The sequence below is a fragment of the Haematobia irritans genome, chromosome 3 (genome assembly GCF_050003625.1).
Source record: "Haematobia irritans isolate KBUSLIRL chromosome 3, ASM5000362v1, whole genome shotgun sequence".
Classification (NCBI taxonomy): Eukaryota; Metazoa; Arthropoda; class Insecta; order Diptera; family Muscidae; genus Haematobia; species Haematobia irritans.
Genome location: NC_134399.1, coordinates 127,765,507 through 127,783,282, shown reverse-complemented (window position 1 = coordinate 127,783,282; position 17,776 = coordinate 127,765,507). Strand labels below are relative to the sequence as shown.

At 34.4% G+C, this 17,776-nt stretch overlaps 1 protein-coding gene across 15 annotated transcripts in view; it reads left to right on the top strand.

Moving 5' to 3' along the window:
• l(1)G0196 (inositol hexakisphosphate and diphosphoinositol-pentakisphosphate kinase) overlaps positions 1-17,776 on the top strand; it is a 114,305-nt gene that overhangs the window by 10,084 nt on the left and 86,445 nt on the right. For 11 of the 15 annotated variants that reach the window (XM_075299091.1, XM_075299079.1, XM_075299090.1 and 8 more), the window contains exon 1: positions 15,819-16,474. The exons of 3 other annotated variants lie outside the window; for them this stretch is intronic. In XM_075299091.1, coding sequence (XP_075155206.1) covers positions 15,947-16,474 — 528 coding nt within the window. In that variant the 5' untranslated portion in view covers positions 15,819-15,946. Of the gene's footprint in view, positions 1-1,921; positions 2,073-15,818; positions 16,475-17,776 lie in introns of those variants that run through there. One more of the 15 variants, XM_075299086.1, reaches the window with a different exon arrangement.

Genomic DNA, 17,776 nt, shown 5'->3' with positions numbered 1-17,776 from the left:
TATATATATATATATATATATATATATATATATATATATATATATATATATATATATATATATATATATATATATATATATATAATATATATATATATATATATATATATATATATATATATATATATATATATATATATATATAGAGAGAGAGAGATTTTGATTCGGAGGCACTCCGCACAGTGCTTTGAAAGCGATAAAAATTATGTGATCCGATTTTTATTTTAATTTGTGTTTTTAATAGTCTATGATATCGAGCTTCGAACACGAAAATAAAATTTTTCTATAATTGACTAGAACTATTAGTAATAGTCGGTTTTGGTCGAAAATGGGCTTAAGTCGTGTCGATGGTGTGAATGAACGAATATATATATATATATATATATATATATATATATATATATATATATATATATATATATATTATATATATATATATATATATATATATATATATATATATATATATATATATATATATATATATATATATATATATATATATATATATATATATATATTCGTTCAGTCACACCATCGACACGACTTAAGCCCATTTTCGACCAAAACCGACTATTAGTATAATTGACTAATAGTTCTACTCAATTACAGAAAAATTTTATTTTCGTGTTCGAAGCTCGATATCATAGACTATTAAAAACACCAATTAAAATAAAAATCGGATCACATAATTTTTATCGCTTTCAAAGCACTGTGCGGAGTGCCTCCAAATTAAAATCTATTCTAATTCTTTGGTGGAAAACGTTACAGTGGTGCCACCGCTTATGAATTTTTTTGAACTCACCACTAGGCATTGTTGTTGCCTGGCCACGTGGACATTCTTTTATCTTCAAATAACTCAACAAATAGCAAGTTATTAACATACATGTTTTTATTCAACTCCAATAGTAAATTTTGAAAAAGCATGCTATATTGATTATGAAAACACTCGGAAATAAGAAATGAGGAAAATTTTGCCGACAATCTTATTGTATTTGTCGTGTGTTTACGGAAGCAGCACATTCTATTTTTTTCTTATGCTACCATTTTTGGAGATGTAGTCCTTAAAATAGTGTAAAAAATCTATGCAATAGTTACTGTTGATTATCCTTTATGTATATCCCAAACAAACAGACTGCAATGGTTTTCTACACATTGGAGCGAGTTTATTGTGCTGAAAAAGAGTATGTGACCTACACATTTTAGGATATTTTTCATACCCAAATATTCCTGAATCATACGACGCACATTTATCCAAATAACTTTTAATTTATTATTTTAAAAATTAAATATAACATGAGTATAATAAAATAATATAAGAAAACTTTTCAAATGTTTTAAGTCAGTACATTTTCAAAACGTAAATGTATGTATCCATCACGGACATAATTTAACTTTCACCATGGCTTAGGGTAGTAAATTAATTTCACGAAAATTTCTGTGAATATGAAGAATAGTAGTGATCTTGGAATTGATTCATATTCGTCCGGTATTAATTTAAAGAAATTTCGTGCCCTAAAATCTATGATATAAGGTTTTTTAGTATATGCCACAATATATCACAATGGACTGAATAGTCTAAGTGAGCCTGAAACTAAATCGAGCTGCCACTTTAACCTAACTTAAACCTAGTATATGCCAACCATTGAACGAATTCTAAATTCTGATGAGTCAAATTAAATCCCCGTAATGACTTGTATCGTTTTCAAAATCATCCATTGATCAAAGCGTCTACAGTACGTATGTAATCAATAGTGGGGTGCTCCAGTAGATGTAGCCTTTATTTACATATTTGTTTTTGGTTTCTTATCGTCTTCACTTGCTAATATTGTTAGTATGTTATTTATAATTTTTTGCTTACAAATATATCTCAGTTTATAATCAGCAGCAGCGGCATGTTTGTGGGGCTTTTAATATGTTAAGAATTTCATTCATTTGTTTTCTGGTTGTACTCGTGCCAACAACAGGTGGTTGCTCTTTCATAGCCCAAAAGACCATTTAATATCTATAGAAAATACTATACCAATTAAATATAAAATAAAATGTTTTATTATGACGATGCCAGTGAAGATGTGAGTACCTGTGATAAATCATAAATTTCAAAGTGTTATAAAAAAAAATATTTTCTACGAGATGGAATTTTTTCTTTGTCGCTAAGGAAATGTCTTAAAGAATAAACGCTACAGTTTCGATATTACTCCACTTCATATCAAGATGAAAAACAATTCATAAAGAATGTCTAATAGTGAACCTTTTGAAAAATTCAGGTATATAAAAACGATGAGAAAAAGAAAATCAGTGAACAACTTACAGTCATTGTACGCCAGGTGATAATTTTCCGCTAGAAGAAAAACAAAAAAAAAAACAAGAAAATGATTAAAGCTTCGTGTAAGTTCACATACAAATATTTTTGTATGAGTTTTTGAATATGAATGTTTTAAGTCGAACAATGACATGAGAAAAAAAAACTCTTAAATGTATTGCCATCTGTGATACTGAAACAGATAAAGATAATAAAGGTAAAATATAATTCTTGCAAAGACAATAAAGATAATAACGGGAAAAGATAATTACGGAAAATGTTTATGATTAAATGCAAAAGTTAATGCCTATTTGGAAAATATCTTGCTGTGTTCTTTTGTTTTATTCCTATAGCATTTGAAATTGAAATTTCGTTTTTATCTCACGCTGCGGTATTTGTTTACTATCATCCTTAGTATAGGTGTGTGCGTGAGTGAAATTTCTCTCACACTCACGCACATTCACGAAGCAAAATGTTTATTCACGCACGATACGTGTGGTAGTCACTCACATTCACGAAATGAAAACCAGTACTCACGCACGAACTACTTTTAAAGACTCACGCTCACGTACAATTCAGGTGACTCACTACAAATTCACTAGACTCGCGACATTTACTAATCGGGAATGAGCAAAGGTAACAAAATTCATGAGTAGAATATAAATTAATTTCAGTTAACATACGAGAAATAAATCTTGATTTTTTTCGTGAGCCTGATTTTGGTTCAGTCCCATTCACGCACATTCATGAGAGTTGCTTCAGACTTTCTCTCACGCTCACGCTCATTCACGAAGCAAAATGTTTATTCACTCACGATACGTGTGGTAGCCACTTACATTCACGAAATGAAAACCAGTACTCACGCACGAACTACGAGTACTTTTAAAGACTCACGCTCACGCACAATTCAGGTGACTAGCTACAAATTCACTAGACTCACGACATTTTCCAACCGAGAATGAGCAAACGTAACAAAATTCATGAGTAGAATTAAATTCTGTAAATTAATTTCTGTAAACATGCGAGTAAGAATTTAATTTTGATTTTTTTTCGTCAGCGTGATTTTGATTCAGTCCCATTCACGACAGTTCCTTTAGACTTTGTTCACGATAATTTTGTATCACGCGCACACCTCTAATCCTTAGTCTCCCAAATGCCCAGGCCCAAAAGTCCAACGGATCGAGATCCGGAGATTTTTCTAGTCATTTTGAAGTGGAAATGAAGTTGGGAACCTCCTTTTGAAGCGATTCTGAGTTGGAATGTCCCTGGCCTGCGGTCGAAATGTTTGTCTACCCAGGGCTTCAATACTTTCTTTAGGACATTCTCCCGACAATGTTCGATATTTATTTTGACCCCGCGGACGAAGAGCACCAGCGTGGATCAATAATCGGGCCAATTAAACACACAGAAAAAAAATTTCACGAAATTTTTCCAATTAAAGTCTTAATTGAGTTTTAAAAAATATGCAATTAAAAATTCAATTGATTCGACAAATTTTTTAATTGAATGAGAAATCTATCACAAAAACTTATAGTATCAATTAAATTTTTAATTGGACCAATTAATTTTTTAATTGACTTTCAATTAATTTTTTAATTGATACTATCATTTCTGTGATTGAAGAAATTTCAATTAAAAATTAATTGGATCAATTAACTTCGTGATTGAAGACAAAAAATATTTTTTTCGTGTGCATTTTCAGCTGACCTCTTTAGCAAGCGAACCCGATCATGTTTTTTGATAAAAAAAACTGCTCAATTTGGAATGGCATCCCATCAAAGAAAATCAAAATTATTTTTCAATATGTTTCTACCACTGTGGCGAATCAAATCAACGAGAAACCAACGATTTATTCAAATTTAAATGCACTGGAAAAAGGCATTCCCGGTTCCAAAGATTTTGTTTTTACGCTAATGATTTTGATATTGAAAAAAATTTGCCTCACGGCAATATTTTTTTCAGTGTGCTGGCCAATGGTAGTTTTTCAACTATCAGACGAGCGGTTTAGAAATGGTAGGAACCTGAAGAAGTTGGTTACAGTATATATTGGCCACCCTGTATATATCTGTATATATCCACCAAGACTCAAATATAATAGTTTCCTTTGAAAATTTCAAAGAGGTTTGATGACAGATATTTTCCCTAGCAGATCTTTTCAACCAGTACGCTTCCCACAGATAAATGTAAAGATTTTACATATGAAGACTAGATCAGATTCTGAATTTATAAGAACCATTTTTTGTTTGAGTTTGAGAGGAATCATAAACATCTCTTGTAAGTGTGCAAGAAAATGATGAAATAACGCCTTGATTTGAAATCTATAATCTGTGGATTTTCATCCCATTGGACAAAACCTACGGTTTCTAGAAGCCCAAGAAGTAAAATCGGGAGTCCGATAACCACCATTTTTTATTTTCCTAGAATACCTCTACATTTCCAATTTCAGGCAAATTGGACAAAAACTACGGTTTCTAGAGGCCCAAGAAGTAGAATCGGGAGATCGGTTTATATGGGGGCTATATCAAAACTTGGTCCGATAATCACCATTTTCGGTGCATCTCTTTATTTTCCAAGAATACCAATTTCAGGCAAATTGGGTAAAAACTACGGATTCTAGAAGCCCAAAAAGTAAAATCGGGAGATCGGTCTATATGGGGGCTATTTCAAAACATGGACCGGTACTCACCATTTTCGACACACGTCTTTATCCTAGAATACCTCTAGATTTCCGATTTGAGGCAAATTGGGTAAAAATTACGGATTGTAGAAGACCAAGAAATAAAATCGGGACATCGGTCTATATGGTGGCTATATCAAATCATGGCCCGGTACTCACCATTTTCGGCACACGTCTTTAGGGTCCTAGAGTACCTCTAGATTTCAAATTTCAGGCAAATTCGTTTAAAACTACGGATTATAGAAGCCCAAGAAGTAAAATCGGGAGATCGGTCTATATGGGGGCTATATCAAAACATGGACCGATAGGCACCATTTTCGGTACACTTTTTGATGGTTCTAAAATACCTCTAGATTTCCAATTTCAGGCAAATTGGATAAAAACTACAGTTTTTATAAGCCCAAGATCCCAAATCGGGAGGTCGGTTTATATGGGGACTATATCAAAACTTGGACCGATATAGCCCATCTTCGAACTTGACCTGCCTGCAGACAAAAGACGAATCTGTGCCAAATTTCAGGACGATATCGCCGTTATTGAAGGCTGTAGCGTGATTACAACAGACAGACAGACGGACATGCTTATATCGTCTTAGAATTTCTCCCTGATCAAGAATATATATACTTTATATAGTCGGAAATCGATATTTCGATGTGTTACAAACGGAATGACAAACTTATTATACCCCCGTCACCATTCTATGGTGGTGGGTATAAAAATAGTAAAGAAATAGGCTCTGCTGAAATAGGCTCCGTATGAATTTAAAAATTGAAAAAATATGCAATTTTTGTTATGCCTTTTTACGAGTTACAATACGTCGTAGATTTCAAAACACAAAACCAGGAGACGGGTGTTCAAAATATTATCCGATAGAAAAAGTCATCGAATTTTTTTCTTCTACAAATCGTCTTTTAAAGGCTCGAGAAATAAGAATGAGAGTTCGGTCAACATGTATATAATAAAAATTTAATAGTCAAGAAATAAAAATTGGATATGAACTCTGTTCTATACGTATGGGGTATATTTTCCAAATCAGTGATGTATACACATGAGGGGGCACTTCGAGCCGAGTTCTTACGAAATAATTTCACAATAGTTTAACAATTTCTTAGACAAGCGGAGTAAATTGTAAATTAGCTTTCGGCCCCGAAATAAATGCCACGGAATAGAGAGGATGAAAGTTTTTTTTTTATTTTGAAGATTCGATGTACACTTATAGAAAAAATCACGCACGGCGTGCTCATTTCAAAACGATTCGTTCATGAAAGTGAATCAACAAACATGTGGTTGTCAAACTGTGAACTGGCGGTGTCAGTCTGACAATGATAAAATGACACCATGCGTTGTCAAAACAACAACCAGCGTTCATGATCTGAGAACGTTATGGTTACGACTTTATAAACAAAATTAAAAAAAGATTTCCGCTAGCGTGACTCGAGCCTGTGTTTTCTGCACTATACGTATTAACAGACGCCTTAGCACATTGCACCACCGAGGGAGTTGCCATTAACGTCTAACGATTATTTTAAGACTTTTCATGGCCAAAGAAAAACGAATGCCGTTCATGAAATCGTGAACGCCCGTGGACGAAATTGTGAACATACCGTTTTGATTTTTTGTGAACGTTTCCGTTTCATTTTGTCACCGTCTGTTCACGACGTAAAACGTAAATTTTTCTATTAGTTTACTTTTTTAACCATGTAGAAGAAAAGAATTTGCTATAAACCTTAACTCTAAACTCTATACTGAACAGATTTCGAAAATTCCCCACAAATATCCCCAAATTTTTGGAAATTCCCCACCAAATACTCAAATCTACAACACAAAAATTTCGTCCCCATCATGAATTTAAATCGACTTTCAAAAAAACAGTTTCCGATTCTTTTGCATTTTATGCTTCGTTTAATCAATAAAAACAAATAACTTTTTTAAAGTATAATTTTTTTCTCCCGACGTCGAGGCTGCGTAGCTCATTCTACTTGACTGACTCTAGTGTGCGACGCTTTATAGAAGTTTAGCTGCCGAAGCGTTTATAGTAATTCTGCGATCAATTTGATTTAATTTAAATTTTAAATTTAAAAAATTATAATATATGTAATAAAAAATATCAATACGCTCTCCCAAAATCTTGCAAACCTGTCGTTTCGAACATAATTAAAATCTATTGTTTTTGTTTTATCAATTTTGTGATATATTTTTTGTTTGGATTTTTAGTGGAATTTATTTGCTGAAACCAAAATAAATCTTATCTATTTCCTTTGATTCCATCATAAAGAAAATGTGAATAGTGGTAGTAATATCTTTATTTCATAATTTTCATTTATATATAGATGTTATGTTATAATATTTTTGATGTTAAATTTTAGTTACTTGTTTTGTTTTTCTTACAAAAAATAGATAAAGCGAAAAAAAGATTTACGGCTATGACATATCGTCGTCAGTTGGAATTTAATTTTAAAAATTTGTGTATGACTTTGAGGGTTGCACATATACGAATAATGAAGTAAATTAGGAATACTCTGACATTATCAGCTTCCTGTATGTAATTGAGGCTGTAATATATTTGACCAAGTTTCTCCAGTCATTATCCCCTCTTCCATCTAAGATTTGTACAACTTCTTGCTCGGACAAGTATGTTTTACAAAAGAATTGAGTCCGCTGGCCTCCAAAAATTGGACAAGCAGCTAAGAAATGGTAAAGTGTCTCTCTCTCTCCGAAAGGTTGCAAAGCGAACATTGATCATCTGCATTGCGATTATGTGAATTTAGATATATTAAGTCCACACGTGCCTTTAAAATACATGTAATCTCTCTCAAGGTATAACCTCCGGTGAAATACAGTTTGCTTCTATCAGGATCTAAGTTTCTGTAAAAACGTGATGTGCTTTGCTAAGCTCTATGGATCGATTTTTCTCTGTTAACCCGGCACAAGTTTTCCAGCAACAAATCAACTATTCTATTCCAAGATTCCGATGTCGCGATTTCTCTTAATAATGGCATGCCCAATGCATTCAATAGGTTATTGATGTATTTTGCCCAAAATAGATTTTTTCTCACTATTATTAGTAGGGTCACTTGATAAGGAAGTCTTTCTGCAGTATATTGATAAATAGTCCTGAAGATGTATCTCAAATGAAGCTGAAGAGTGTATAGATGGCTTTCTTCTATTCCCGTTTCTATGTATAAAGCGTAATTTGGTGTACATTCTGGTAATCGTAGAACTAGTTTAAGGAAGAAGCGTTGAAGCTGGTCAACTTGTTCGAAGTTTCCATATCCCCAAATCTGAGCTCCGTATGTCTGTACTGATCTACATGCAGCCGTGTACAAATTCCATTTTTGTTCAAGGGAAATATCGTCCTTTCTCAAAAAGTTATTCCATGTGCACTTTATAGTACTTTTTGCCAGGTTATTTTGAGCCTGGATATGTTTCAAAAATTTCATCTATGGTGTTAGTAATACTCTTAAATACTTGTAGTCTGGTACTATTTCAAGTCGTTCCCCTTGATAGATCCACGTATTATTTTGGGATATTCGACCTCCTTTGGATTTACTTGCGTTAACCACCATTTATTGCAGTATTCCTCTAATTTATTAATCATAGTTACAAGGGTACTAGGCTCTTCAGCGAGCAAAACTATATCGTCGACATACAGTAAAACCCTAATATTAATGTCTTCTATATACAGTCCTTCACCAAGGGACTCGCTTAGATCATTAATATAGAGGGAAAACAGTAAAGGCGGTAAAAGACAATGAATAGTCTTTTATTCCATTTGCGAACCGAAATGTAGCTTCTTGATGAAAGCAAGAATATACTCGACTTTACATGCGACTTCTATACAACAACAAAGTAACTTGCCTTTCGAAATAGAAGTGCAAAATCAAATTTTCTTTCCTTCTAAATGAGATGGGAAAACAGAGCATTAGTTTTTATCTCATCCCACTGTGCATTAAAAATATAAATAGAAACATTACAAATTTGAGTATTAGGTTTTCACCCAACTAATATACATTGAGATGATGGAGTCACCAAAATTAGCCTACAAACAGAAAACAAATTTGTTGTGGCAACCAATTTTTTTGCCAACCAAATTATTTGGTTCCGTCTACTATCAGAATTTAACCTACATTATTTGTTACTACAACCAATTGAAATTGGGTATCACAACCATTCCATTTTGTTGTTAGTTAGGACAACCAACAATTGTCTGGCATAGCAGTTTGTTAGATTATTGGAAAAACCAATATTTTACAATTTACTTTACACCAAAAATTAAATGCAATAAATTTTTCGTTAATATATTTATTGTTTATTTGCAACTAATTATATAATTCTTGAAATAAATTTACCCACGGTTTGTACCCTGTACCACTCTTTGATCAGACGATAATAATTTCAATTTGCGTGCCTACTTGAATTATTAGTTCTTGGTTCCAGGTTGTATTCACTCATCGGTTTTGATTCACATCCTGAGTTGACTGGCTTTAGCTGGCCGTATATTTGTTTCTCGTAAGACAGAAGTCGCATTTCTCCATATATTCTAATGAAGTTCGGAACAAGGATCCAATTTTGGGGTTGTTCCTATAACTAAGAAACATGAACATTTTATAACAATTTCTCCCGTCGAACACTTACCTGTATTTTCATTTGCAAATATTTGTGTTTTCTAGAATAATTTGCTCCAACTAAAGAAAGTGGTCTTGTTGACTGTTCCTATTATCAAATTTCGGTTTTTTACCGGCCATTACATGATGGGTGAACTGAAATTCAATAATTTGTTCATATTACAGACGTTTTGAATAATTCTTTTACCTTGCCTTTATTGGTGTCCGAACTTGAGGTACGAAAGCGTTAATCATCTTGGCGTTTCTTAAAAGTTGGACTCTATCACAAAGTCAGTTAGCATTACCTTTGGTATAGGAAGGACCATCTAACGAATTGACTTTCAATCCTTTTAATAAAGTTGGTCATAACTGTGCGCAAGCTCCTGGATTTTGCCCATTGTGCCTCAACTATCTTTTTATTGTCGTGATCGAATTTCAACCAAACCTTTCTCTGGGTGTAGATTATAGATATTCTCGGCTAATTTAGTCGTTGGTTGTAATCCAATGTAGTTGTTTAAAGTAGAGATGTGCACGTGAGAGATATTTTACTCACACTCAGGATGGAAATTATTTAATCACGCACAATATTTGTGGTAATGGTCACACTCACGAAGCTTAAATTCAAACTTGCACACGTACAACTTTTATAGACTCACATACGAGTACACTAACCAGAGGATATTTTTTATTCACGCACATTCACTATTGGAATAAAGCACTCACCACAGACATGTCCTGACTCTTGAAGACATTGGTGGCTCATATACACTCTCATGGCTGACAAAAAAGTTGTTTGAAGTGATTCTTTCCTAACTTTTTGTTTCATATAAATGGACTTGTTGTGAAGCCTTTTAAGAAATGGGAAGAAATATTTTTGGCCTTGGGTGCGTATGACATAATAGGAAATAGGATTTCCATAATAAACATACGCTCCATAGGACCAACGCCAATGTATGTATGGGCTAATTGATAACACTTTCCTAACATATTATCGTAATCTCTCGTTTTCGATGAAGGGTTATTTATAGCCCTTGTCATTAAAGCTCACGCATAAAATTTCTTATCATTATCATGCCTTTGGTTTCACTTATTAATTTAATATCAGTAACATCAGCGTGAAATTTATAAAACCATGTGTACTCTCGTTAGGCGAGCCCCTATTAACGTGTATTTCATTTTATTAGCAATCATATACATAAATACAATTAAGGACAAAATTAATTACAAAGAATTTCCATTGGGTTATTATTAAGTTCAAAATTATTTGCATCCATTAGTTACGAATAAAAACAAGTTCGTACGTCGTCCATCTGAGTTTTTTGATACATAACAATAGAAAGAGCATTTCGAAGATGGACCACTCCCCTATACATCTTTTATAATGATGATCAAAGAAACACCATTAGTGCATAAAATCGTTTATGTAAAACCAAGGTGGGTTTGGATAAAATTGATGGATACTCTAAAAGAAATATCGATAACCTGACACGTACAAATGTTCGTTCTAGACTAGAGATGTGCACGTGAGTAATATTTTACTCACGCACACTCACGACGGAAAAATCGTACTCACGCACACTCACGCACGATATTGTTTGGTAGGACTCACGCTCACGCACACTCACGAAAAGAAAATTTGTATTCACGCACACTCACGCACGAAAATGTCGTGACTCACGAAAAATACCGTGACTCACGAAAAATATCGTGACTCACGAAAATTGTCGTGACTCACGAACAATTTTTTGAGTAATTTACCTTAGCGACGTGTCTGCAAATATGAGCATTATTAAAATCGAGAGCGTTATTACACTCTTAACATCCCAGGTGTCACTAAAATTGTAAATGAATTTAACTTTTAAGCGTTTTATGTTGGTGAGCAGGATTATTTTCGTGAGCGTAAATCTTTACTCACGCACACTCACGAAGATAATATTTTCGTGACTCACGCTCACGCACGACATTTTGGTTTGTTAATCACGCCCACGCACACTCACGCCGTTGCCATGAGCGTGACTCACGACTCACGCGTGAGTCACGAAAATTTTCGTGAGTCACGACAATTTCGTGTCACGTGCACACCTCTATTCTAGACCCCATATGTAGTGATCGACTCAGAATCACGTTTTCAGTTCTTCCGTTCATATTTCAAGAAATATTCCAAATAGACACAAGAGATTCCTCCATTCCACCAAAACAAAAAATATTCCAAATTTTGAAAGCACTAGACTAACTCTAGTCCTTACCCAAGGTATACGAGGGTTGCCATTTATATTTCGGAATTATAGAACAAAAACAAATATTAATCATCGAAAAATATTCCCCAATACGGTCAATACACTTTTGCACTCGTTTGAACCAATTGACGAAGCACTTTTGTCAATCTGGTTGAGTTGTCTCCAAAACATGCATTCTGAACACATCAACTGCCACTTCAGGTGTTGAAAAACGTTGACCTCTCATTTTATTTTTTTACGTAACAGGTTGGCTGATAAGTCCCCGGTCTGACACATAGATGGCGTCGCTAGTATTAAATGCATATTATTTTTATATAGTACCAACCATCAAATGATTCGTGTCAAAATTTGACGTCTGTAAGCCAATTAGTTTGTGAGATAGAGCGTCTTTTGTTATTGTGAAAAAATGAAAAAAAAGGAATTTCGTGTTTTGATAATATACTGTTTTCTGAAGGGAAAAAATACGGTGGAAGCAAAAACTTGGCTTGATAATGAGTTTCCGGACTCTGCCCAGGGAAATCAACAATAATTGATTGGTATGCAAAATTCAAGCGTGGTGAAATGAGCACGGTGAACGCAGTGGACGCCCGAAAGAGGTGGTTACCGACGAAAACATCAAAAAAATCCACAAAATGATTTTGAATGACCGTAAAATGAAGTTGATCTAGATAGCAGAGGCCTTAAAAATATCAAAGGAACGTGTTGGTCATATCATTCATCAATATTTGGATATGCGGAAGCTCTGTGCAAAATGGGTGCCGCGCGAGCTCACATTTGACCAAAAACAACAACGTGTTGATGATTCTGAGCGGTGTTTGCAGCTGTTAATTCGTAATACACTCGAGTTTTTCCGTCGATATGTGACAATGGATGAAACATGGCTCCATTACTACACTCCTGAGTCCAATCGACAGTCGGCTGAGTGGACAGCGACCGGTGAACCGTCTCCGATGCGTGGAATGACTCAAATGTCCGCTGGCAAAGTAATGGCCTCTGTTTTTTGAGATGCGCATGGAATAATTTTTATCGATTATATGGCGTTATTGGGGCGTTTGAAGGTCCAAATCGCGGCAAAACCCATATGAAGAAGAAAAAAGTGTTGTTCCACCAAGACAACGCACAGTGCCAAAAGTCATTGAGAACGATGGCAAAAATTCATGAATTGGGCTTCGAATTGCTTCCCCACCCACCGTATTCTCCAGATCTGGCCCCAGCGACTTTTTCTTGTTCTCAGACCTCAAAAGGATGCTCGCAGGGAAAAAATTTGGCTGCCATGAAGAGGTGATCGCCGAAACTGAGGCCCATTTTGAGGCAAAACCGAAGGAGTACTACCAAAATGGTATCAAAAAATTGGAAGGTCGTTATAATAGTTGTATCACTCTTGAAGGGAACTATGTTGAATAATAAAAACGAATTTTGGCAAAAAAAAAATGTGTTTTCTGAAGGGGAAAAATACGGTGGAAGCAAAAACTTGACTTGATAATGAGTTTCCGGACTCTGCCCCAGGGAAATCAACAATAATTGATTGGTATGCAAAATTCAAGCGTGGTGAAATGAGGACGGTGAACGCCGTGGACGCCCGAAAGAGGTGGTTACCGACGAAAACATCAAAAAAAATCCACAAAATGATTTTGAATGACCGTAAAATGAAGTTGATCGAGATAGCAGAGGCCTTAAAGATATCAAAGGGACGTTTTGGTCATTTCATTCATCAATATTTGGATATGCGGAAGCTCTGTGCAAAATGGGTGCCGTGCGAGCTCACATTTGACCAAAAACAACAACATGTTGATGATTCTGAGCGGTGTTTGCAGCTGTTAATTCGTAATACACTCGAGTTTTTCCGTCGATATGTGACAATGGATGAAACATGGCTCCATTACTACACTCCTGAGTCCAATCGACAGTCGGCTGAGTGGACAGCGACCGGTGAACCGTCTCCGATGCGTGGAATGACTCAAATGTCCGCTGGCAAAGTAATGGCCTCTATTTTTTGGGATGCGCATGGAATAATTTTTATCGATTATCTTGAGAAGGGAAAAACCATCAACAGTGACTATTATATATGGTTATTGGGGCGTTTGAAGGTCGAAATCGCGGCAAAACCCATATGAAGAAGAAAAAAGTGTTGTTCCACCAAGACAACGCACAGTGCCAAAAGTCATTGAGAACGATGGCAAAAATTCATGAATTGGGCTTCGAATTGCTTCCCCACCCACCGTATTCTCCAGATCTGGCCCCAGCGACTTTTTCTTGTTCTCAGACCTCAAAAGGATGCTCGCAGGGAAAAAATTTGGCTGCCATGAAGAGGTGATCGCCGAAACTGAGGCCCATTTTGAGGCAAAACCGAAGGAGTACTACCAAAATGGTATCAAAAAATTGGAAGGTCGTTATAATAGTTGTATCGCTCTTGAAGGGAACTATGTTGAATAATAAAAACGAATTTTGACAAAAAATGTGTTTTTCTTTGTTAGACCGGGGACTTATCAGCCAACCTATGCTTAGTAAGGCAGAATATCTGCATGATAACAAAATTTTGTCTCTTGCTTACGTTATTGCCGATAATACGAGCAGGGCTGAAAGTACACTGAAAGAAGAATTTTCTTTGTTGAGGATCGGAATTTTACACAAACAAAGTTTTCTATTGACGCTAAAAATATTTCTTCGAAGGCAAATAAAAAAGTTTAGAGAACATTGTTGCAACGCTTTTTATAAATTCAGGTTTATTTGCTCTTAAAGAAAAAAAACTAAGAGAAAATTTTATCTCCATTTATTTAAACAATTCAAAGGCCTTAAAAGACCAATTTAACAAATTACAATGTACTACTATAAAATTCCCCGTCACAAAGCTCCGGAAGTAAGTATTTTTGGTTGTATAACGATTGGGTAAGCGATGGAATTCTTCTTTTGCTTCAAAAATTTGAGCCTCTTTTTTCTGGTATTATGCTCCATAAATCTCCGAGCTCAGTATAGTTCACTTGGTATTGTCCGATTTTCACAAGTATAAACACAAAAACAAAAATACTTTCCTCCAGAATAAAATTTTAGACAATCGAAATTCCATTTTCTTATGAAGTATTTTCTTTTTAACCAAATTTACCCGACCTTATGAGAGTGATTTAACGATATTCCTTAAACTGTTTTATTTACTTTTTAAAGAATATTTTTTACAAATAAAAGAAAACATTGTTTGTCTAAAATTTCGTTCTTGAGAAAAAAATCTTTCTTTCTTTCAAATTTGTCACAAGGAATAGCTCTGTCCCAGTAAAACTGTTTTGTGTGTGAAGTACGCGTTTCTTCTGGGTGTAAGAAAAAATATTCAAGAACCATATCCATCATTTTGTGATGATTGCCGACAAATTTTCAATCATGTAATGTGTGAGTGTATAAAAATTTTTTATTAGATACCATCTATTCGATATGCCCACAAAAACTCACACCCATAAACTACAATAGCTATTAATATTCATTGACATGTGGCTGACTGGTTAGCTTATCGCGGAGAAATTGAACAAATAAAGTGACGTATCAAATCACAACAATTCTGATAAACCAATTAAGATAAATGACATCAACCCGAAATGATAACGGCAAGACAAACAAAGTGGTTTCTTGTCTTCGAAAACCCCTTTGCTTTCACTCTCGCACTCTTTTTCAAGATAGGTTACAGTGTTTCAAAGAGAATAGATGGCATAACATGTCACACACACACAATGGGATAACACAAATGCAAATGATTTAGACCAATATTAAATGAAGCTCAATTTCATAGGCAGAGAGAAATGAGAGAAAGCAATAGAGAGAGAGAGAGTAACTGTATTGTATGCACTATTTTGAAACAATGTATTTAACTCATTCAATGCCACGATAATGATGACGATGTTGATGAGTAAAGAGAGAATAAAAACATCGTGTTTCTTTTGTTGTTTTTTTGCAATGAAATACTCGTCATTTTTGTGGGACAGGCAAGCTTCTTAGAGTATCAGTCGTAATTTAAAGGCGTTCGCTACAACTTGTGACAAGATATCGTAACGGTCGCACAACCTTTTAATATCAATTTAATATTTAGACAAGCGCGTTTTTTTTTTTGCAATTGCATTTTTAATTTAACGGCGGGAAAAAGACTATGGAATGGACATGGCTAAAAGATTGGTGGCGCTTAAAAAAATATCGCTCACAACACCGGCATCGTAAACTTAAACATTCGCATTTGGATGACCCAATGTCATCGTCACATGGCGGCGTCGGCGCCAGAGGTTCTAACGACAGTGTAAATAAACATTGCTCACCTGAAAGTGAGGAGGATGATGATGATGGTCGAAATGTGAATGAATTTAAACGTAATGCCGAGTGCAAAATGCAAGACAGTGAATATTGTAGAAAGCAAATGAGACGTAGAAGAAGACGAAAACGTCTAAATTCGAAGGTCAATACCAAAAATAACGATAATAACAATGGCAAAGAGAACAATGATGACGATATCACCAAAGCTGATAATAACAATGAGGGCGCTGATGTTCTACACAATGAAAACAATGATGATGATGATGAGCAAGCCGCCACAGACGACGTAGAAGATAATAATGACTATGACGTTGACTACGATGAAGATGATGATGTCGATGACTTTTGCTATTGTGATGAATGTTTAAATGTGGGTTTTTAATGCATTAACTTGTTTTTACATTTTATTTTGATTACTATATTCGTTGTCGATTTCGTTTGTTTTTATATGGCTTTTGTTAGTGCATTATTAATTTTGAGGGTCTTTATCAAGGCTACTGTGTAGAATTACGATGTTCCTCAATGACTAAGAAATTGTGTTATTGCAGGGTGTTGCTGTTGTACTATGATTATTCCAACATTGAAATGATATTGTTGACATTGTCTTCTTTGTTTCCGTTGTTGTTTTTGTATTGCCGCCAAGAAATAAATACGTACATATTTCTTAATTAGTCTTTGAAAAAAAAAAACAAACAATATTTTCATGTAAATTCTACATGCCAACGACCACACCAGCCATTGTGGTGGCATTTTTCTCATATGACTTTTTCTATCAATTTTATAAAATCGACTATAACAAGTATATACGGCCGTAAGATGGGCTAAGCCGAATCTTATGTACTCGCCACCAGGGATTGCGTAGAACGTTCTGCCAAAAACTATCATCCAAAATCAAATTGTTTGAGTCATGGTAACATTTGCTGATGGCAAGGTATCTTAATAATTCTTAACATAGTCTTCTAAATTATAAGTTACACAGAAATAAATTTCACGAAATTTTTACCAATTAATTGATTCAAAAATTTTTTTAATTGAAACAAAAATCAATTACAAAAATTAATAGAATCAATTAATTTTTTAATTGGATCAATTAATTTTTTAAATATACTATCATTTCTGTGATTGAAGACATTTTAATTAAAAAATTAATTGGATTAATTAAATTCGTGATTGAATCAGCAAAAAAATTTGTTTGTGTGTAGTCCAAATGAAGCCGATGTTAGACCAAATAAGCAGATTAAATATAAATAAATAAATCAATTCAGTTTTTGATCGGTTTATATTGAGGAATCCATAAATAATTATGAATCGATATGAACCAATTTTCACACGACCAAATTTCAATCGGATCCGATAAATTTTTTCCTCCATGTCCAGCAAAAAAAAATTAAAAGTTCTTCTACAGGTACAACTTTAAAAGCACTACCAAAAATGTTCTCCCAAAGATGTTCTTTATTTTAACTAACAGGTTGGCCGATAAGTCCCCGGTCTAACAAAGAAAAACACATTTTTTTGTCAAAATTCGTTTTTATTATTCAACACAGTTCCCTTCAAGAGCGATACAATGATTATAACGACCTTCCAATATTTTGATACCATTTTGGTAGTACTCCGTCCGTTTTACCTCAAAATAGGCCTCAGTTTCACCTCTTCATTGCAGCCAAATTTTTTC